Genomic DNA, 22,323 nt, shown 5'->3' with positions numbered 1-22,323 from the left:
ACCAGCTCCGCCTGGCCAGCCCCACCACTACCCATGCAGCAGGATGGAGCTGCTCTGGGCTTCCCGTGTGCCCAGAGAGGTCCCTGCCCTGCTAGGGGTAGGGGTGAAGCAGAGGGCCAGTGTCCCCCGTGCCCACCCAGCTGCTGGCAGGTGGATTCCCAACAATCCATTACGTGCCATTTGGGCATTTTTTTTCATAGCGTCAATGAAGACCTGGCAGAAATGCCCAGAGCAGGGATGGGGCCAGGGGTGCTGGGCTCAAACCCAGGCAGAGCGGGCACTGGGAGGGCTGTGTCTCCTGCCACCAACCCCACCATCTCTTTCCTTCCACCAGGACCTCTCTGCTCTTGCCACACCACAGACCTCCAGCCACCAAGCAACACGCTGTGACCCTCAGAGCCATCCTGCAAGGGACCTGAGGGAATATTTGTTTATCCCTTCTCATAAGAGGCAAGGAACAGACCACACCAGGGTTGTCTGGGAGCACAGGCAGGGGAGGTGACACCAACCAGGACTTCTCGCCCTGGGGACAGCCCCTCCACCACGGAGGAGCTGATTTCAAACAAAGCCAGGCCTTTCTTTGACTGGTGGAGCGTGATGAGCACTTGGACTGTCAGATCCTCCTTGTTTTAAACAAATTCCACTGACAAACTCTCTCCTGACATGAATTATTAACCAAGCAGGATGCACAGAGGTGCCAGCAGCAGCAGTTCCGGGCAGGAACCGGCAGCGGGTGAAGCTTTTTGCCGGTGACCGCAGGTGTGAAGCAGTTAAATGACAGCATGGCTGGGAGAAGACATGTGCCACCACGGCTGCCACCTGCCTGCCAGCATGGCCACGCCATGGAAAGTCACACTCCATACCCAGGCCATCTAAAACTCCAACTCCTGGCATCTCCACACATCCGTCTGCGCCAAGACGTGCTGAGAGCAGGGACATTGTTCCCACCTTGCCGCGGCCCTTCTGGCAGTCCCAGGGACTGAGACACCTGGCTCTGCTACTGGAAATGCTGTGGATGTCCTGGAGGTACCAGTAACTGTCTCCTAGGGTGGCCTGAAGCAGATGGGACCACTTCTCTCCCTTCAGCCTGAAGAAACTCCTAGTTAAGTCGGGAAAAGTGGTATGGTGGGTGAGGTGGGGACAGCCTTTTGGAGAGGGACCAACCCATCAGCCAGAGGCAAACTACCACCTCCTCACACCCTCCCTGGCTGATGTCGTGAGAATTCACCACAACCTTGAGAAAAACCCCAAGGGAGAGCCTGATGGAAAGCCAGCCATCAGCAAGGGGCACGGGGCAAACACCAGTGCTGGTGGGAGCTCCTGGCAGCACCCTGAGACATGGGTATGGACCTCAGCCACCCATGCTGGGGGCTGAAGGGTGTCCATGAGACACAGCCAGGATTAAAGGGTGATTACTCTGCCCCAAATATAAGCTCAAGGAGCCTGAAGCCACAGACACCAGTTAGGTGAGACTCAGCCCTCTGAAGCCCTGGGGTTCAGGATTTCCAGCACCAGATAGGTCATCTGGACTCTCCTTCTCCAATCACTCACTACAACCAGAAGGGGAAGGAATATGGAGCAGAAAAAAACCAACACAAACATATTTCCCTCTCATAATTCAGAAGAACAACATCCACATTTCATCCTGGAAGTAGCTGCACTTTGGGGATTCCTGTGTCCGAGACCTAATCTGTAAAGTGCCCAGGGATCCCCTAGGGTAAAAAAAAGCATTATAGGATCATTATTAAAACAGACACATTATATTTCACGTCTCAGTTCCAAACAAATGGGGGGGAGGGGAAAGCCAAGATCTAATTCTGGGATGAGGGGACAAAACCCTGGAACATAACACTCCTCCAGTGAAGTGATAAAAATGGGATGTGTCTCCTACGTGCTGAGTGCTGCACCAGAGCAGCTGCTCCAGGCCCTTCCCCACTGCCCAGCCGTGCAGAAGCAGTGACACAGAGTAAAGAACAGCAAATATTTCATTATTTTTTTTAATAAAAGCCAGAATCTCTGGCCAGCCTGGTCCCTCTCAGCAGTCCCACAGCTCATTTTGCACAGCTGGGGTGGGATCCAGTACCCTGTTCCACATCAGAACACAGAACACAACCTGCTGCAGCCTGACCACAACCCAGAGAGGGGCTGCCTGTGGTCCCACTGGCTCCTCCAGCTGCCTGCCCAGCTCATCCAGAGGGAAAAAAAATAGGCTTTCTGGAGTTTTTCATCAGTACTTACACCAGCAGAAGCTCCTTTCAAACCCTTGGCATGTACATGGCAAAATGAGAAGCTGTTTCCCCAGAGGAAGGAGGGAAACCATGTGTTTCAGGTTGATCTCCTGCCTGCCTGTCTCTCACCCACACAGCACTCAGCTGTCGGGGTCATTTCTCTCTCACACAGCATCTATCCACTCAGCTGGGCCCATGCATCACCTGGCTATTGATCTGCTGGAGGTGATGTGACCTGCACCCACAATGAGGGGGCAAAGGAGATGTGGGAGGAATACAGACCCTGTCCAGCTGTTTCTGCAGGGAGAGGGGCCCCCTGGACCTTGGGCTGGGACTGCTTCTTGCAGCAGGGAAGACACAGCACCCCAGCATGGGGGCAGCTCATGGGGAAAGGTGCCCAACCACTTCACCATTGATATACCTGATTTCTGAGACACCAGAACTGCTGGCACAGGTATCACTTGGCAGCTGGAGCTCAGCAAGGAGCTGGGCTTTCATGGAAATCTGATGGGTTTCCCCCTATGCTGTTCTGAAATGAATGCAACTTCCAAGGCCACCAGTCCTGTCCTTCCAATTCTCACTGCTAAAATCCTGATCAAACCCAGCCAAATAAACACCAACTCCATTTCTAGATTTTCCAACACATCCTGTCCTCCAGACTCCTTAGACCAGAGCAGGGTCCCCCTGAATTCCTGTCAATGCCCTGTTCTTATTTTCTGCAGTAACTTCAATCCTTTATCCTGGCTTCCAAAGGCCAGGCACTGCTCAACCCACCACCTTCCTCTGAGGCATCAACAGCCTCAACAGACACAACATCATCTTCTGATATTGTAGCTCTCATTCCACAGCCTTCACCTCACACTCCCATGCAGGAGGTGTTCTTCCCTCTCAGATGTTGTTCATCCATGCAGCAAGGACAACATTTGTGTGGTTCACAAGGTGCACCAGGGTGAGCCATAAATGAGTACAAGAAAGAGAAAACTGACTAGCACCACCGAGTTCCCGGGAAGAGCAGCAGGGCAAGCCTCAATCCCTGGGGCTTCAAAGGGCTGGGGCAGAGAGGGCTTTTTGTGAGACCAAGTGAAGCAGCAGAGAAGGTGGCTGAGCACTACCTGTGTGTTGTCTTCATCTCCCTGAGCATGGATGGTGTAGGAACGACCCCCGTTCTTCAAGGTCTCGGTGACAATGCGCACGCGCACCCCGGGCAGCGGGGCGCCCACGGACCCTGGGGAGGAAAACCGGGCTGAGACAGTGGACAGCCTCTGGGAAACAACAGGATCAAGGATGCTACAGAGCAGCTGCTCGTCTCTCAGTGGCATCTGCAGGCTGTGCTGGCACTGAAGAGCTTCCTGGCAGGGGGTTGCCCTTCAGGAAGGCTTGGAGCCCATCGTGTGTCTGCATGCAAATGTCACTGCGGCGCAACGCGCCCGGTGTTTGCTGAGCTGGCAGGGCTGGAAATGCCTAGGAAAACAAACGTGTCTCCAGCCCTGAGCAGCCTCTCTTGGCTAGTCTTTGAAGGCAACAGCACAGCTTCGTAGCTCAGTAATGAAGCTGTCTTTGAGAAAAAAAAAAAAAAGCAGCAAGCACCATGAAACCTTCCCAGAGATGAGAAAAGAAAGAGCACAATGGTTACTGCAGCGGCTCATGGCTCCTCTATAGCCTGGACCTGACAGGGAAGGCAGAGGCTTCACAGTGTGAGAACTGCCAGAGATTATCTCAGTTTCATGAGACATCAGCACAGTGTATAGAAAACATCACAGGAGAAAAGCAGAGATCAAACTCACACTGTCCTAACTCAGGTTTCAATTTTCAAAGCCAGGGAATCTGACACAGTGTCATGAACAACTGCTATGAAGCTCCATGATGGTCCTGTGACCCAGAGCTTCCCATCCTGCAGCACTCCCACCCCTTGGTTTAGTGCACCCTCTCCTGGGTGAGCATCTGAAAGTGCAGAGGAAAGGGCAGCTTTGTTCCTGTGACCTCTGTCTGAGGAGGGGCTCCAGGCTCAGCAGCAACCAGGGCACCTGCTGGCCCAGCAGGTTTCTGCATCTCAATGGCACAAGAAGGCTCTCCTGGCAAGATGAAGCCCATGACTTTCATCCCCTGCAAGGCAGGAACACTGAGCACAGAAAACAGCACACGGTGCAGAAGGACATCAGCACAGAGGGACCTGTGGCTCAGGAGGACTGGGCAGGTCAAGGCTTAAACTGGTAAATCTGTTCTTTATTTTAAGAGTTGATATTTCTATTTTTTTTCCTTGCAGAGTCTTCAGTTGGTGGGGCTTTCCAGCTTTGCAGGTCAGGCAGCAGGCAGCACAAAGCCCTCAAAGCAAGGTGTGCAGGACCCAGAGCTCAGCACTGCCTTCCCTGTCATCTGTATTTCAGGCATTTGGGTTCAAGTGACATTTTCCCCACCCTGGTCTCATGCTCCTCTTCAAGCCCTGGAGATCCAATATCTGTGACATCATGATTTTGTTTGCTACATTGGTCAGTTGCCATGGAAATAGATGTGTCGTGTAGCCCAGATTTATGGCATCCCTGCAGGATGGGCTATGAGCAGATGGGCTACGAGGGAGTGAGATTTTATTGCAGTGAAACTACCCAAACAATTAGAGAATCTGGCAAGAAATAAACAGAAAGGGACGTGGCAGCTCTGTGAAGTGTATCTCTGCAGCCTGAAATTGCCTTTGGCCTCCAGGTCAGCCAACACGCAGCCAGGTCCTTCCCTCACCACCAGCATCACTGGGGCTCCTCTTATCTCATGGCCAGACACTGCCAGGAGTCAGAGACAGGAGGTGGCAGCAGAGCAGGGAGGTGAAGCACGTGCCAGGACAAGTCACCAGGAGAAGTGCCCTGAGGTGGCACATGGAGATATTTATGTCTTTTAAACAGTCTGGTACCTCCCATGGGAGACTCCAGGAGGACTCAAACAGCAAGTAATGGAAATGATGCCAAATGTGCACACATCGAGCTTGCCTGAAGCCCCTTCTAGACTTCTACAGGATCATTTTCTCCAGCATGAAAAATGCTTTGTGAGAACAGCCCCCAACCTGCCTGGAGGCGCCCTGGGCAGACAGGCAGTGAAAGCCTGCAGAGCTCCCAGAGGGAGCAGTAACCAGGGCAACGAGCTGCCAGGGCTCTCACACTTTTGCCATCTCTGGAAGCCTTCAAAACAAGTTGAGATGGAGGCCCACCTGGAAGATGTTTCATCCCTGTATGCAAGCTACTGACCTCCCTGCAGAAATATAACTGACCGACTCATGGGCAGCAGGACTAAAAACTTGTGCCCACTTCTGGTCTCAGTCTTTGAGGATGAAATACCAAAGATCAGCACAGTGCTGTCCAAAAAACCTGAAGACACAGAGAAGGCAACATGTTTCCCATACAGTGTTTCAGATCACCACTACCAATTATTTCCTACTTGGCTAAAGTAAAGCCAACACATCCCTTGTGGTGAACTGTTTCCTCATACTGGGTCTGGAAAAGGCTTTCTGGTGTGCAGGAAAAATGACAGGCCTGGAAATCAACATCTCTAAAAGCTGAAAATGCTCACAACATTGACAAACCTGACACTATTAATAAAATTTGTGCAAAGACAATGACTAGAGCTTCTCGGGCCCATCTGCTGTGTCAAGACACACGCTGTGCTGACTCCAACAGGTCAGCAGAAGGTTGAGCTCGTTCCCAGAGGAACAGCACCGGAGGTCCTGGCTCCACTGAGACCACAATCAGGGGCGATCAGAAGGGGGTCAACACTCAGCACTGGCTTCCTTTTGTCCCCAGCCTCAATCCTGAGGGGAAACCGAGGAGAAATCCCTGCTCCTTCCCCTTTCCCTCCCAGCTCTCTCTCCAACGTGCAGGCTCCTGAGCCTGCAGAACTGCTGGCAAGGCGCCCGCGGTGTCAGCCCCGCCGGGCTGCAGGCACCAGGCACTCACACTCTGGTTCTTCCCACCAGTTCTCCTCTCAGCTTAAAAAAGTTGTCAGCTCTTCCCAGATAAATTTAATTGGCCCTGTGGTCTGTGTCCTTCGGTATCTGGGGAGCTCGGCGCGGTGACGCGGGCTGTCCTGGGAGGATTGAAACAGGCCAACGATAAGGCACTCAAGGATCTCACTGTCAACAATACACGGAGTCCCCGCTGTAGGAGCTATTAGCTGCCTCTGATCTAAACCTCCAATTAAAGTGGTGATTAGGCCCAGTGAGGCATTCTCTGGCCATGAATTATTCATCTCCCTTCACAGTAACAGCACCGGGGGGATTAGAATGAGAGCTGGTGAAAACAGAGGCATTTTAAGCAGGGTTTTAACCATATACAAGCAAACATTTATCTTTCAAATCTTTCATCTTTTCTTCTGGAAATTCAAGCTCCCCACCCACCCCTGCCCCTTCAGACCTGTGCTCTGGGTGGAGAGTGGTGCCACCCTGCCAGGGACACTGGTGGTGACACAAGCAGGACAGGCAGGTGCTGAGGACTTGACCCTTCCCCAGCCACACCAAGTGGGTAGAAGCAGGTAAGGGAAGCTCAGGACCTCTGCTTGGAGACTGGTGAAGCAGCAGAGAAGGATGTGTGCTGCTTCCACTCCAGGAGAAATCCCTGGCAAGAGTGAGGATCCCTGGACTCACTCAGGGGCTGCCATGCTGGCAGCACTGCTTTTTCAAAACAAAGCTATTGATGGCTTTGGCCAGCGTGCAGGTCTGTGGTCACCACTGCCTAGCATCTGTCCCTGTAACACCAGTGCCATCTGAGGTCCTGGACACTTCACTCCTCCTCCTGCCCAACCTCTGCTCCCAGCCCATCACAGCATCTGACTCCCAGCTGACACTCATGCACTGGCTGCTCCATGGTACCTGGTGACCTTTCAGCCCAGACTCCAAGGGGGTACTGCATCAAAAGCTTTTTCACAGCTTCAGTAAATTATGCCTCAGCTTCACCCATCTGCTTCCCAGCTGACACTTCCTGAAATAAATTAATCAAGTCTATTCAATTATAGCCTTCTTTCTGTGAGGGCTCTCCCTGAACCACACCTTTGTGAGATGTTTCTCTCCCCTCTGGTGGTGACAGCAAGCCCCTGGAGGGTGGCTGGAGTGACAGTCAGCTGTCCCTTATCCCCAGCTCCTCTGCTTGTAGCTGCAAGAGAGGATTTGTCCCAGCTCCCCTGCAGACCCCAGTACCCTCAGGGACCCTGCCCTGGCTCTGTCCAGGATCACAGCCACCCAGCTCTGGAGTAGGAACTGCCCCTCTGGGAGCCAACATCTGTTTTGCCCATGTTCCTTTCAGTCTTCTTTCCTCTCTCTCCATCTCCTGGGAAATCTCTAGAGCCTCTGCTTATTTTCCCTCCTGAAGATGAACAAAACCCAAATACAACCAGGCCACAGGGACATTGACATGATCTCTGCACTGTCACCCTGCACTGTGGGGCTCATGGACAGCTTGAGCTCGTGCAGGTGGGAATCTTGTTCCCTGCATGCTTCCCTCTCCTGCCTGCAGGGATGTGGCTTCTGGAGGAAGGGAAGACTGGCTGAGCTGGGGTGGGGGAACAACAGTTACTCTCCAGAAGGAAACTAGAGTTGTGCTACCCCTGAGCTGTTTTCAGAATGAGGAGCCAGTGCTGGAGACCTTGCATCCTGTGCAATCCCTTCCAGGGTGCAGCTTCTGCATCCCAAGGAACTGGGGTGCTGTGGGAAGCCACAACACCCAGGACAGCCCCCCATGTACCAGTGGCCCCTCAAGACAATGCAGATGGTGCCAGGCATGCACAGACAGCACGTGGGGAGGGGAAGGTGGGGTAGTGGTGGGCTGGGCAGACAGATGGCCACGTTTTTAACCAAAGGGAGAGTGGGGGCATTTTATATTTTTAATCTTACAGATCAATGTATTTCTAGGTTACATAAAGTACAGATATTGAGAGGAGTCACAGCCAAGAGAAGTGAGGCAAGACAAGGAGAGAACAGACCCGGAATGTACAAGGAGGTGTGACAATTTCTAATTCCTGAAGAGTCAAGAAACTTGCACTAAAATAAGAGTGAGCAGACATCCTATTTTAAATGTTCAGCACCAATGGGTTGGACATGAACTGCTGCGTGGGGAACTTTGTGTTAACACTGCCCGGGAATAAACTTCTCAGAGCAGGAGCTGAAGCTGCAGCCCCATCACAGTGCCTGAACCAAGGCTTTGCACATAACAAAGCAGCAATATGGACTCTGCTTCCTGGACAGAACCAGCCTGGCTGCTCAGGTCAGTGGGCATCACTGAGAGCTCTGCACTCAAAGCTCTGCCAATCCACCAAGGCCAGTGATCCCAGGAAAACCCACCAGCGAAGGTGGGGTAGTGGTGGGCTGGGCAGACAGATGGCCACGTTTTTAACCAAAGGGAGAGTGGGGGCATTTTATATTTTTAATCTTACAGATCAATGTATTTCTAGGTTACATAAAGTACAGATATTGAGAGGAGTCACAGCCAAGAGAAGTGAGGCAAGACAAGGAGAGAACAGACCCGGAATGTACAAGGAGGTGTGACAATTTCTAATTCCTGAAGAGTCAAGAAACTTGCACTAAAATAAGAGTGAGCAGACATCCTATTTTAAATGTTCAGCACCAATGGGTTGGACATGAACTGCTGCGTGGGGAACTTTGTGTCAACACTGCCCGGGAATAAACTTCTCAGAGCAGGAGCTGAAGCTGCAGCCCCATCACAGTGCCTGAACCAAGGCTTTGCACATAACAAAGCAGCAATATGGACTCTGCTTCCTGGACAGAACCAGCCTGGCTGCTCAGGTCAGTGGGCATCACTGAGAGCTCTGCACTCAAAGCTCTGCCAATCCACCAAGGCCAGTGATCCCAGGAAAACCCACCAGCCACTTCCCACACCCTCTTCCTGGCTTCCCAGTGCCAGTTCCCTTACCAGCACCATTGTTCCTACCGGAACCTGCTCCTCAATCACGAGAAATGCTGATGAGATGCACATTCTCTGTGATGAGAAAAACCAAGAACACTTCCCAGCCAACCTCCCCCCAACAGTGTGCACCCTCTGGAGACTCCTACCTGGGACACGGACTCCATGCAAAGGGTTAGAAAGCGCCATCCCAATCTCAGTCATCCCATACCTCTCCAGCAGGGTGTGCCCAGTGATGCTCTTCCACTTCTCCAGGACAGGCACAGGCAGGGCTGCTGATCCTGACACCATTAACCTGCCCAAGGAAACCCCACATGAGAAAGGATCCGAGATCACCTTTGCTCCAGGGAATTTCCAGTCTAACACAGGGTTACATGAACCCTGCTCCTATACAAAGCCTTAAGACAGAAGCCCCAAAAGCTTTTTAAACACTACCAAGGATGTTCCTCCCATACAGATTCTCTGTCTCATAGGGGGTTAAGTTAAGATGGGTCAGCCTCCTAAAAGAGATCCTGCAGTACAAGTTTGGGCTGCAGGACTAAGTCCTTAGTAGGGTGACAAATACAATGAGCAAGCAGACCCCTTCTGACTTTACCATGTACAAGAGTGGCTCATAATTAAATAATGTCATCCTGGTTCTTGTCAAAGAGACAGTAAAGCACAGGAACCAGCACTGCAAAGTGGTGATGCTGAAAAGAAAGCTTGGCAGATCCACCATGGGGACAGGCAGCCACCAGCAACCCCTGCCCAGAGGAGCATGGCTCACCTACCTGATGTTCTCCTGGCAGAAGGCACGAACAAAATCCTGGACTTGTGGCTGAGAGAAATGCTTGTCATAATACTCAATCAGCTTGACGTAGATAGTGGGCACTGCCATGAAGACATTGACACGGGGAGCTTGGGAGCTCAGGATCTTCTTCCAAACCTAGAAAGGAAGGGAACACACCCATAGAAAAATACCCCTCAGTGTATAGTGCAGAGGGAAGCAATGGCCAGTGCTGTCCGTGCTAACTCCTCAGCACCTCTGAAGAGGTTCTCAAGTGAGGGCTCTGCAAACACTTCACAGGGCAGCGAGCCCTTCGTACAGGGCATGGGGAAACTGAGGTACAACAGGCTTGTCCAAAGGAAAGCCACCCAGGCTGGTCACAAACAGTCAAACCTCTGCTATCCAAGGCTTCTGGAAAGTACCAACAACAGGAAAGCTGATGTGTGCACTTCATCCATACCCAGAGCAATGGCTCCCAACCCTCATCATGCCCCTTTCTGCCCAAAGCACAATATTCACCCCTCTCACCCCACCAATGGATCACCCACCTGCTTTCACTCTCAACAAGCAGAAGAGGATGGAAATGGCATTTTTTAGTACCATCATGTTACAGCCAAGAATTTGGTAATGAAGACATGAGCCTGAAGCAGAATCAGTTAATTCCCTCATCATGTACAGCTCTTCAGAGGCTACACAAAGCCACCAGGTTTTCAAAGCACGGGAGCTCTTCTCTGGCTAGACACTAAGTCACATCCAAAGAACACAATACACAAGTAGGAGCCCACAGACCTTTGAAGGGAAAATGCTTTAAAGATGGATGACAGGGCTGGAAAGAGAGATCTTACACACTGGCAACGGGAGCGAGACTCCACTGCCCTGGAAATGGCCAGGGAACTGGAGCAGGCACGGGGACTTTGGAGACCATCAAGTAAATATTGCAGTTGGGCCCATTCCTCCCACCCCTCTTCCCTCTAGGTAAGCTCTTCCCAAGACAGGAACGATCCAAAGGCATCAATAACCACGAGGCTGTGGTGCCAGCCACCCCTCTCCTTTCGCTCCGGTCCCTGCCCGGCTGGTGACAAATGTATTTCCTAACAGCTCCTGACACTGCGCCCCTCCCGGCCCGTGCACGCTCAGCTGCACACTGCCAAGAGAAAGGAGGAATTGATTGAAGGTGAACAAGTGATTCTCCTTCATGCTGTCACTCTGCCCCCTTCCCCTCCATCCTGCTCGCTCAGGCTCCGTTTCATGACTGTCTAGGCGGCTGCGCCGGCGCTGCCCCCCCCCGCCTCTCTCACTCCGCTGCTTCAGAACAATCAGCTCCTTAAAAAAACCCCAAACAACCCCACCACCATGTTGTTATTCCTAATAGAGCAGGACACGGCCAACAAAATCCCACCCAGCAGAAGGGAGTTGCCTCCCAGGCTGGAGCTGGTGCTCAACAGGGTGAGAAAAGTACACAAGGTGGAAACCCCCTGGACACCCAGGGAGCTGGGACAGGAACACTGCAATACATCGGGGAAAAGCAGAGGAACCCATCTTGCCCAGACTGGTGGGTGACATGTCCTGAGAGGGTGACAGATATTCCCCTGCAGAACCCCACTTACCAGCACAATCCCTTAAAACAAGCCAGAATAGGCAAAAAAGCATTTAAAAGGATCTAACCCCTGCCACGCTCCTCCCAACCTCTTCCCCAAAGATCTTTTTCTCTCCAGCCCCATAATATCTTTCTCATTCGAGGCAGCAGGATGGAGAAGGACAACTCCAAAGCCATGGGCAAAATGCATGGACCTGCTCTCTGCAGCTCCTGAGAGCCACTGCCTTGGGCAGGGAGAGAGGGCTGATGGCAAGCAGGGATCAGGACTGTGCTGAAAACATTGAAGGGAGACAGATGCTCAGGGCTGTTTGACTGGGGTTTTTCTGCCTTCACAAGCAGCTGTGGGGAACACGGGCAGACTTCCAGTCTGGCCACACAGCAGAGTTATTTTCACATGGATTCAGAATAGAAAAAAAACAACACCAAACCAACCCAAACAAATCCATTGCTCCAAAACACAGCAGATCTCTCACACACCCCAGAGTTCCTTGTCCTTGCACTCCTGCCCTAGATAAAACCCTCCCTATGGCCACTCCAGCCATGGGAGCAACTTTTTCTGTGTCAGCCTCACTCCAGCAACAGTCCCTTTCCTGAAGATAAGCAGCTGCCTTTGGATTTGTGCCACCAGCTGCTGGGGTCATGTGCTGCCAGCCAAACATCTCTACCTGCTCTGCTCCTGCTCCTCCAAATCTGGATCCTACCCACGTGTTTCAGCAGTACTGAGCACCCAGCCACGGTACAGAGCTGGCAGCCCCAAGCCCTCCACAGACCCCGAGCTGTCCAGAGGGTTTGTCACTGCCCAGCTATTTCTAATTTATAACTCTAACTTCATGGTTTGAGAGAAGGATCTGGGAAAGTCTCATTACCTGGGACTAATCAATCAATCCTGGGGCTTGGACAGGCTGGTAGCAAGAGACCAGCTTTGCCCTCCAACACCCTCAGGCTTCAAGCAGCACAATCAATCTCCCCCTGCTACCCCACGTGTCACCATCACCACATCCATTACCTGTGGACAGGGGATGGCGTGGGAAACAGTTCTTCTTCCCCACAGATGGGCAGCCCATCATTACATTTTATTTCACTCACCTGATACCTCAGGCCTCCAAGTGTTTTTAAAAAGCCCTGGATTCTGGAGGCAAACACAGCACCACGTGCCATGGCTGCTGGACTTTGCACCAAGTGCTCACCAGACACCACGGCAGCAGCATGGATGGAAGATGTTCAGGAGATGGACTAAGATAGCTTTTCAGATAAAACAAAGGAAGCAACAAAAATCTCTACCTGCAAGAAAGCAAGAGTGGGAACAGCTTCCTATCGGCAATGACAGCCATGAAAGCCCAGAGCCATCCTAGGGGATGGGGCTGCCTGAGCCAGAAAAGAAGTAAGAGACCTTCTGTTGCCAAGAGCCTTCCCATCAGCCTGACATTCCTGATTTTCCTCCCCTCCTACTCCACAAAAGCATATCTGGGCAACTCCATGGGCTGGCCAGTGGAACTTTGCCATAAGTAAATGGGAAAAAAAAAAAAAAAAAGGAGAAAATGAGAGCAGTCGGTGGGGAACAACACACACAGCTGCAAGGTTTTTGCCACATGTTTCCTCCAGCACACAGATGACACAGTGGCAGGCAAGGGCAGAGGAACATGCAAGCTGCTCCAGGAGATGGTCCTTCCATACAGCCACCTTTCCAACCAGCCTTTGGATCTGCTCAGACCACCTGAAGCAAGAGATGCAAATACAGGGGAGGAAATGCAATAACCATTTTTTCTTTCCTTTAGAGAGATGTGCAGTGCCACAAACCAGGCAGAAAACAACAAGTCCACCAACACCTGGGCAACTTCTGATGAAAAAAAAAAAAAGGGAAAGGGGCAACAACATTTGTATGGTAAATCCTGCAGGACTTGGCCTGACACAGGACTCCCAAAACCAGCCAGAAGAGATGCAGGCAAAAATGCCTAAAAGCTGAAAAGGAAAGAAAAGACCAGCACAGATTTTCCCATCAGACCACAAGGAGCTCACAGCCCACGCTGCCGCCTCTATTGACAGATACAACAGCTCCTCTCCTATAAAATTATTGGATCGGTTTCAGTTGTTATTGAATTTTTTTTAAGCCTTTTCCAAGGTAACAATACCCCTAATGCAAGGTTAAATCATCCCTTTATCTCCCTTGTGGCCAGGGAGCCGGGTTTGTGTTTCCCATCGACCGCGGCCGCGCGGGAAGCGCTGCTGGTGAGGAGAAGGGCAATTTTCAGAGTGTCAGAAAGCTCCTGTAACTCTCCAGAAGCACCAACAGGGTGGCAGGACCACGCACCCACTTCTGACATTGGCTTATCCCCCACGAAGGCAGGTGGGCACGACACATGGGGAGAGCACCAGGGGAGCTCTGCTCTGCGCCAGGCTCCGAGCTGTGGGCGCTTCGTGAGCAAAATGCAGAGAAACCTTCTCCCCTTCAAAGGGAAACTGGGCCCTCGGTGGCTTCATCTCATGTTTGTTACAACCCCAAACTGTTCATGCTCTGCATGACTCTGGTTTTAATCATTTATTCATCAGTGCAGCTTGATGGCCCCTCTGCATTCCAGGCTGAAGCTTTAAAACCCTTCCTATGCTGTAGGCATACTGAGAGGAGCAAGTGCTTTCCCTGGGACCTGCTAATATAAGTAAATATGACAGGCTCTGGTTCCATTTTTTGTATTTCCCCACACACATCAAAAGACACGACTCTGCAACAGATGCTGGGGACAGACAGCAGATCTGGGGAGACAGGGAGGAAAACTCTTAACTTTCTCAAGCCAGGTCTGTGAGAAGTGCTCAAACATCATCCATTCACCAGTGACCTGCTCCTCCCTCCACCAACTCCCCTTGGAGTCTGAAATAAAATGACTCCTCTGAAGCCTCCCATTAACGAGTGAAAAGACAATTGCCTTTCTCCAGTTGAAACTGGATGGGAGACACACTACAAGCAGCACCTCTGCTGTGCTGGGCTCCTGGAGACCAGGCTCCCCTGCTTGGATTTGCTCTTCTATTAAAAATAAACTAAAAAGGCTGCCTGGGGGGATGTTTGCAGACAGATCCAGAGGAGAGGCTCGTTGTGGTGCAAGCTCCTCCTTCCCAGAGGTGACCACTGAGCCCCACACAGCCCAGCTAAGGTTTAAGGCCCAGTCCCATTCTCACCTGGCTCACACAGGTAACAGCAGCAGCACAAACACTCTGTTGGTAGATCAAACTGGTCTTCAGGATGAAGGTGGGATGAGCAGAGACCCCAGAGCAACATTTCACACCCAACCTCAGTCAGCATCATGTCTGTAGCACCTCCCACCACAGAAAAAAGCTGCTGTGGGGAAAACACCCTCCTGGCACATCAGGGGAATTAGTCCAAATCCCACATCAGCTTTGGGCACCCGTCAGGAAAAATGCCTAGAAAGGGTCCAAATAAAATTAACAAATTTGATGGCTTTGCACATAAACCGGGTACAATGTCTAGAGGGCTTGATCCTTGGAGGCACCCTAAGTCAGACATGCAGTAACACTGGCACCAAAACAACAGCTCCTTTTGGAACTTCAGGGCAATAAATCTGCATCTTGGCCTACTTCTCCTGGAAGCAGTTGCAGGGCACAGACAGTGCTGTCACTGCAGACAGGACACCACGGCTCAGAACCTGCCCAGCAGAGCCAAGGGGGCAGCACACACCACAACTAGGTCACACGGAGCTGAGATTTCTCTAAGCTTCCCCCATCACTCACCAGAGCAAGTTTTTTTTCCCTTCATGTTTTTGAGTACTTTTATTTATTTCCCCTCCTGCACTCAAGGCTGAAAGACCTCCCAGGATCCCATCAACATGACGAGCTGCCAGGGAGCCTTTGCTAGCAGAACATCTTTCCCTTACAGCAAGATCACAGGTGGTCCAGAGCACTGACAAGCCATTTCCATCACTCAGAGAGGACCCACGTCAGCCAAAACCCTCAGCAGAGCATCCTGCAAAGCAGTCACTGACCTCTTGACTTGCTCCCAAAGGCCAAGGTCCACAGGGTACCCAGCACAACCATAACAGGGCACACAATAGAGTCATCAACTCAAATGCCATGGCAAGGGCACCAACATGGAGGGCACCTGCCTTCCCCTGGGATTGCCCCTCCAGACTGGCTGACACTGCCTTTGGGTAACAGCCACAGCACAGAGTGTGCTCAGCCTCAACACTGAACCCGTGAACGGAAGGGAGATGGAGAGAGAGGGCTGCTGGGGAACAGATCTTCTCACGTCTGCTGGGTGCAAGACCCAAGAAGACTTCAAAAAGCACTTGCTCATGGGCTTTCTGCAATGCCCAGTGAGAAGGCTCACCTTGCACTCCTCCCTTAAGTAGGTATGGCAGGAGGATTGTATAGGGGTGCTTAGGCTGCAGCTTGCTCTGGCTCCAAAGGAGGTTTCTGCCCTTCCAGTTCTCACTCTTACTTAAGAAAATACATAACCAGCTCAGAGCCACCCCTGCCCCACACAGCTCCTGGGAGAAACAGACTTTCAGGCTTTGCTGTTCTCCTACCCATTTCCCAGTCCACGTGCCCACACCCTGCACCCCAAGGAGCACAGGCACCAGAGGACATAGCCTGTCATGTATGAGTGGACTAATGCTGGAAATTAAGGGTCCATTTATAAACCATTTATTAATAAATGATTAATAGACACAGCCATATTTTTTAATAACTTACAATAAAAAGATGCTATGAAAAGCTTAAACAAGACAGTCTTAACAGATGGTGCTATAAAGTGAATTATAACATGTACAGTAGCTACTGCAAAGTAATGGATGTCCTCATTTAATAAAAAGAACCTGATTTTATGCAGCAACTTTCACGCTTGAGGCATCTCAATACACTTTAATGAGCCCCTGTGGCCTCAGCAAGAGCTCACATGCAGCCACGGACATCAGATGCTGCTCTGGTGAGTGTAGATGTTGGTCAGGGCACTGGGGTTACTCCACAGCCTTGATTTTTAACCTCTCCTTGGACAGCTACCAAAAGCAGACAGAGGGGTCTGAAAGCTGCCACCTCCTGACACTGCACTGCAGGGAGCAACAAGCAGGCCATGGTCTGGGGCTCAAAACATTTTCTAACTAAGAAAAAAAAAAGAGCACTGTTACCACCACCAAAACCAGACCAGGACTATAAGGCATGCCACAAATTATGTAATTTAATGAACACTGTAATAATAAAGTATTTATTTTGTATAATGAAGTGTTAGTGATTAGAAACCAAACACACATTGGGCGTGCTGCTGTGGTTTCTCTTGAACCCTTGCCAGTATCACTCAAGGCTAAATATGTCTGCAGCAGGTTGAGAGTAAGTTCCTAGCCTTGTTTTGATCAGCCTGTCAAGTGTTTTAGCTGCCATTCGAGTTTCTTTATATCACACTATAATTGGCTGCTTTCTAAAGGTGCAGCAAAGGGAGAGGGAAAAAAACCAACCCAACAAAAACCCACAAGCACCCAGATAAACTCAGGCTCCCTTTGCCAACCCCCCCCCCTGCAACCCTGCTGCTGCCCTCGGAGCTGATTTCAGTAGCCAAGGGGCATTTTTGTAAACAGCTGGTGAAAATCACCTGGGACAGGCAGGCAGCTTGCATGGAGCTCCAGGAGGAAGCCTGGTCTGCCCTCCTGGGCTTTGCAGTGTTGATCAAACCCCCCATGGCTCCCAGGGGAGGCCCTCGGGAAAATAAAGGGAATTAAAAAAAAACCCAAACCAAACCAGAAAAGCCAGTGACGTCCTTCAGAGCCCACCTGCACCTGAGAGCCCTGGGAACTGCACAGCTTGCCACGCTGACCCCCCAGCCCAAGTTCAAGCTCCAGGGTCAAGCTGCCACCTCCAGCACCGTCCCCGCCTGCCCTCGGGTGTCACGTCTGGAGAGCTCTGATCAGAGGCGGCAGGAGGGGCGTCCTGGTGTCCTGCTCCCCCCCAGCTGAGCCCTTCAGCCTCAGCTCATTGATTTGCAGATGTCGGGAGAGAGCAGAGCAAAGCACCAGAGTAGCAGGGACAATCCATCACCGGTGGCACAGGACGTGGAGAAACGCGCCCTCCAGAGGGCTCGGCTTTGCTTCCAGGCTGCCGGAACGCTCACCGGCATCACCAGGGCTGGGCAGGCTCCCAGCCCCTGCTTTGGTGGAACACATCCCTCCTGCACCCTGAGCTTTTGGGGTGACACCCTAAACACGGGGGAAGACAATTTGGTAGTGAGCATGGAGGGAAGAGCACTGGATACAGCCAGGAAACCTTCCTGCCTCCTTCTACCACAGCATCCTACTGGATATGCAAAGCCAGAGCTGCCTCTCTGGGGTTCAGGGGCTGTTCCCCCCTCCAAAGGATCAGCACTCAGGCAGCAACTGAGTATTCAGGTGTCAGAGCCATCTTGAAACAAGAAAGGAAGTGTGCATTTTCTGTGGTTGCTCCTCTGAGAGGCAGAAAAATAAGCAACAAAGAATCACACGGCCCTGCAGTGGCTCAGGTCAGAGCCTGGGCTCACCCTTGTCTGGCAGCAGCACCAAGGCTGCTGGGTGTATCCCATAACTTTGCCCTTTGTCCTTTCAGTGTGACAAGTCCACCCAGCATAGAAATAAATCCAAAGAGGGAAAGCAGCCTCTTTAGTTAAAAGCACAGGCATGACAGGCTCTTTTCACTTTCCCAGGGAGTTCTGTACTACCCACCCAAATCTCCTTTTTGCTGGGAGGTGGCACCTGCAAACCCAACTGTCCCCTTAACAGTGACACTGCAGACTCTAACATCTCTCACACCACCCATGACAGTCAGAGACATCAATGAATAGTGCTGGATCCCAGGGGCCAGTAAGAGTAGGAACTGTTGCCCCTTCCACTTGGCTGCCCTGTTTCTAGGCCCTTTCCTTCCCCTCTTGAGCTCAGCTGTTGCCACCACTGCAAGGGACAAAAGAGAACCAGAGTGCTGGGACTGGCAGTTCCTGTCTCAGCTAGAAAACATTACAAGTGTGTCTCTTATGCATTCCAGTAAGGTTTTTCCTCCTGCCATCTTCCCTGCAAGGCTGCAAGAAGCTCTTGTTTTGCAAACTCTCCTATCACTGAGTCTGAACTGACAGATCTGTTAACACCCATTTCTCCACAGAGGAAGAGCAATGTTCCCATGCAAGTGATGAGGACCAGTATTTCTCACCTGGGCTGCAAGAAACTCCAAAGCCTGTGTTAGGTCATGTAATGGAATCCAAAACACTGAGGACAGAAGGTTGGAAGGGGAAACACAAGCTACTAAAGATGAAATACCCAACAAGCAGCTCAGCACTAACATGCAAGAAAAAAACCCAGTATTTCCACCTTTCCTGGTAGTAGAAAATTAACCACCCTTATTCTAGGAGCAGATGCTCTCAGTGGATACTTCGAAGGGTCCACCTCCAGTCCCTCAACATCATGAGGAGGGACAGAGCAGTGTGACAATTATGCACATCATGCTTAAGTTGTAGCCTCCAGAACAGAACGTTTACCCCAGACTGAGTGTCCACCTGAAAGCGTTTTTTAACAGACAGTTTGTGACCTGCATGCAGCCAGTGGCTGGAGAGCCTGGAATTCTTTGAGAACTTCTTTCCAAAGTTGTTCTAATTACCATGCATGGGGTCCTGCTGCTGAATTTCAAAGACAAGGCGCCATCCCCCCAGGCTTACCATCTGCGCGCTGAACTCGGGCAACATGATGCACGTGGCTCCCACCCAGAGAGGGCAGAGGAGCTTATTGATCACCCCGTGGACATGATGCAAAGGCAGCACGTGCAGAATAACATCCTCCTTCTTCCACTCCCATTTCTCAACCAGCCCTGTGGTCTGCAGAAGAAAACACACAAGGCAGCGTTAGGGCAGGAGAGACTCTCGGTGCTGGGAATGCCCAGGTATCCAGGCCCTGGCTTCCCAGGACACAGCTGGCAGCTGAAATCCCAAACCTCCTGGGATCCCTCCTGCACCCTGGGCACAAAAATCTCTCTTTTAGGGTCAGCACAAGCAAAATTCCCACAACAACAGTAGAATGCAAGAGGAACAACTCCTGCATCTTATCAGCAAGTGTCTTTCACCAGAGAGGGCAGTGATAGAACAAGGGGTAATGGTTTTAAACTGAAAGAGGGGAGATTTAGGTCAGACATCAGGAAGAAATTCTTCCCCGTGAGGGCAGGAAGGCACTGGCACAGGTTGCCCAGGGAGGCTGTGGGTGCCCCATCCCTGGAGGTGTTCAAGGCCAGGTTGGATGAGGCTTGTGCAGCCTGGTCTGGTGGGAGGTGTCCCTGCTCATAGCAGGGAGGTTGGAACTTGATGATTAAAGTCCCTTCTTCCAACCTTCACCATTCTGTGATTGTATGATTCATACACATCAGCAAAGCCCTCCCTCGTTACTGAGAAATAAACAGTTAACAGCAATTTTAAGCAAGGCCAACAAAATGATTAAACTGCTGCTGCACATGCAGAATTGGCCAAAATAATAACAAAAAACCTAGTTTTCCCAGAACTCTGTTGACATAGTTTGGACACTGATGACTGACTGAGCTTTCAGCACCTGTAAGGGATATGATTGTATAGTCAGGAAGAGTAGAAAATCACTGTGATAAACAGAAAGCAGGCTGCACATTAGTAAAAACAGATCAGTATATCAAGCTTCTAAATTACTGTGCTGTGAAGGGATAATTATCTGAAGCATTAGACCTCAGGCTCCTAGGTGAACAATGCCCTGCAGAGCCCAGCATCACCAACTGGAAAGCTTATTTCCAGCCATCTAAAAATAAAAAAAAGAGCATCTGAACCATGGAATTCAGTCATGGCATTCAGAGCCCTCCTCCACAGGGCAGGGAGAAGGTTTTAGGCTTTCTGCAAGACAGCACAGAGGATGGTGATGGCTCAGGCCACCTCCCAGATGACCAGCATATTTGTGAGGGAACAGATTCTTTGCCCAATATAGCCAAGCTCTGGCTCAATCCATCAAGGCTTTCACACCACTCCCAACACTGCAGATGCTGAGCACCCAGAACAGCGTGAGCTCTCGGAAGTGTCCGTGAGGCACAATGTATTCCCTGCCCTTTTTCCCTAATGGCATGAGTCTATCAGTTGCAGGCAAAGATAACCAACTGGTGAGGTAGTCAGCAGGCTCATTCAAACTTTTAATTCCTTTTGGCTCAGAGAGCTAATGGATTTTTTGCCTTGGGGATATATAGCTGAATAATGCACAGACTTCACACAGTACTGGGCTGGGCTGCCTTATATTCCAATTAAGGGCAAAGATTCTTCTCTAGTCACAGTGGAGAAAAGCAAATTGCAAAGAAAGCAGCTTTTTTGACAAGGGATCTCACCCCTTCTGCTTTCCAAGAAAGCAAGAGGAAGAGACAACCTGCCCTTGGCTGCAGCTGCAGCACAGCAACAGCAAAAGGACAAGGGTTAGAGTCTCAAACACTCTGCTCTGTGCTCACCTTAGAAGGCCTGTGTGTTCACCTCAAGGCCTGTGCAGCCTGGGCTAGTGGGAGGTGTCCCTGCTCATAGCAGGGAGGTTGGAACCTGATGATCTCTAAGGTCCCTTCCAACCTTCACCATTCTATGATTCTATGAAAACCACTGTGGACTTCTGTGGCCCCCAGCTCCAGGCAGGAATTCTGCTGTGGTAAGGTATGTTGTGCTTTGGGGTTTGCAACCCCAAATCTCCTCTGAAGGCCACGACCTTTGTAACCTGGCAGGAGCATTGCAGAGGGAAAGCAGCACTCACCACAGCCTGCACGTTCTCGTGGGTGCTGAGGACACCCTTCGGCCTTCCCGTCGTCCCACTGGTGTAGATTATCATGGCTCCTCTATCTTTCCACGAGGAGCAGGTAGTCAAGGGACCCTCTTCCATTGCTGCATGACTCATGGATCCATCACTCCGAGACTTAAGCAGGGGCAGGAGAGGGATTCCCAGCTTCTCAGCACTAGGGGCTATTTTCCCCACATACTCCTCTGCAGCGATGACCAGAGCGCTCTGCGAGTCCTGGATCACGTACTCCAGCTCTGGCACTGGGTGCTTCTTGTACAGGGGCACAGCAATGCCCCCGCTCATCCAGGAAGCCCACTGGGCCACCACATAGGAGGCATCATTGGGACACAAAAATGAGATCCTCTCTTCCTTCAAGTCCCTGCTGGAGCAGCCCAGAGCTCTGCAGATCTCCTGGGACAAACGCAGACTCTGGCCGAGAAGGTCCCGATAAGTGTGCTCACCATGTTGGTCAATGATGGCAATTTTCTCACCAAAGGCCAAAGCCCTAGTGAAGACAGGGGTAATGTCACTGCTGTTGGTTGCTCGGGTGGTCTGTAGACCCCTGTGGGGACAGCCAGCCCCCTTCTGCCCACACAACCCCCATCTGCAGCGGTGCAAGTTCTGGATGAGGCATCGGAGGGGCCGGCTCACTTGGGGGAAGAGCAGGGAGACCAGCATCCTGCCAGCACCACCTCCTTCCCAGTGATTCTGCAGAAAGCAATTAAAGGAACAGATAAGTATGTGCAGCGATTACCCAGGGGTTTATTCCCACAAAGGAAAAGTGGCAGCCTGCATTTGGATAATACCCACTGTATTATTCATGCTTATGCTTCAGACTGCTGCATCCCCAGGGCACTAGGCCCTGCCCGGATGGAACAGGAGACAGAAAGCATTCCCTGTGCAGCCTCTGCATCCCTAAAAACAGTCTAACTTGAATTATGAAATACTTTTCATCCACCAGAAGTATTAGGACACTAAGAAGGGGCTGCCTGAGGTGCCATTCTAACTCAGCAGGGCCAGCATTCAAAGAGATGAAATCATTACAGCACCACTCAGCTCTCACTTTGCAACTTCCACCACT

The 22,323-nt window shown here is 51.2% G+C and overlaps 1 protein-coding gene across 1 annotated transcript in view; it reads right to left on the bottom strand.

The window, feature by feature from the left end:
* The window catches only part of ACSF3 (acyl-CoA synthetase family member 3), a 58,046-nt gene extending 36,126 nt beyond the window's left edge, over positions 1–21,920 (bottom strand). Inside the window, exons 1-5 of the mRNA XM_010008424.1 lie at positions 21,219–21,920; positions 19,148–19,303; positions 9,889–10,043; positions 9,268–9,413; positions 3,341–3,453 (exon numbers count right to left, since the gene is read on the bottom strand). Coding sequence (XP_010006726.1) covers positions 3,341–3,453; positions 9,268–9,413; positions 9,889–10,043; positions 19,148–19,303; positions 21,219–21,920 — 1,272 coding nt within the window. The remainder of the gene's footprint in view (positions 1–3,340; positions 3,454–9,267; positions 9,414–9,888; positions 10,044–19,147; positions 19,304–21,218) is intronic.
* Between the last annotated feature and the right edge of the window lie 403 nt (positions 21,921–22,323).

The sequence above is a fragment of the Chaetura pelagica genome, unplaced genomic scaffold, assembly GCF_000747805.2.
Source record: "Chaetura pelagica isolate M959 unplaced genomic scaffold, ChaPel_1.0 scaffold232, whole genome shotgun sequence".
In the NCBI taxonomy this organism is placed as follows: domain Eukaryota; kingdom Metazoa; phylum Chordata; class Aves; order Apodiformes; family Apodidae; genus Chaetura; species Chaetura pelagica.
Note: the sequence above shows the minus strand (reverse complement) of the source record. Positions and strands in the feature narration are given on the sequence as shown.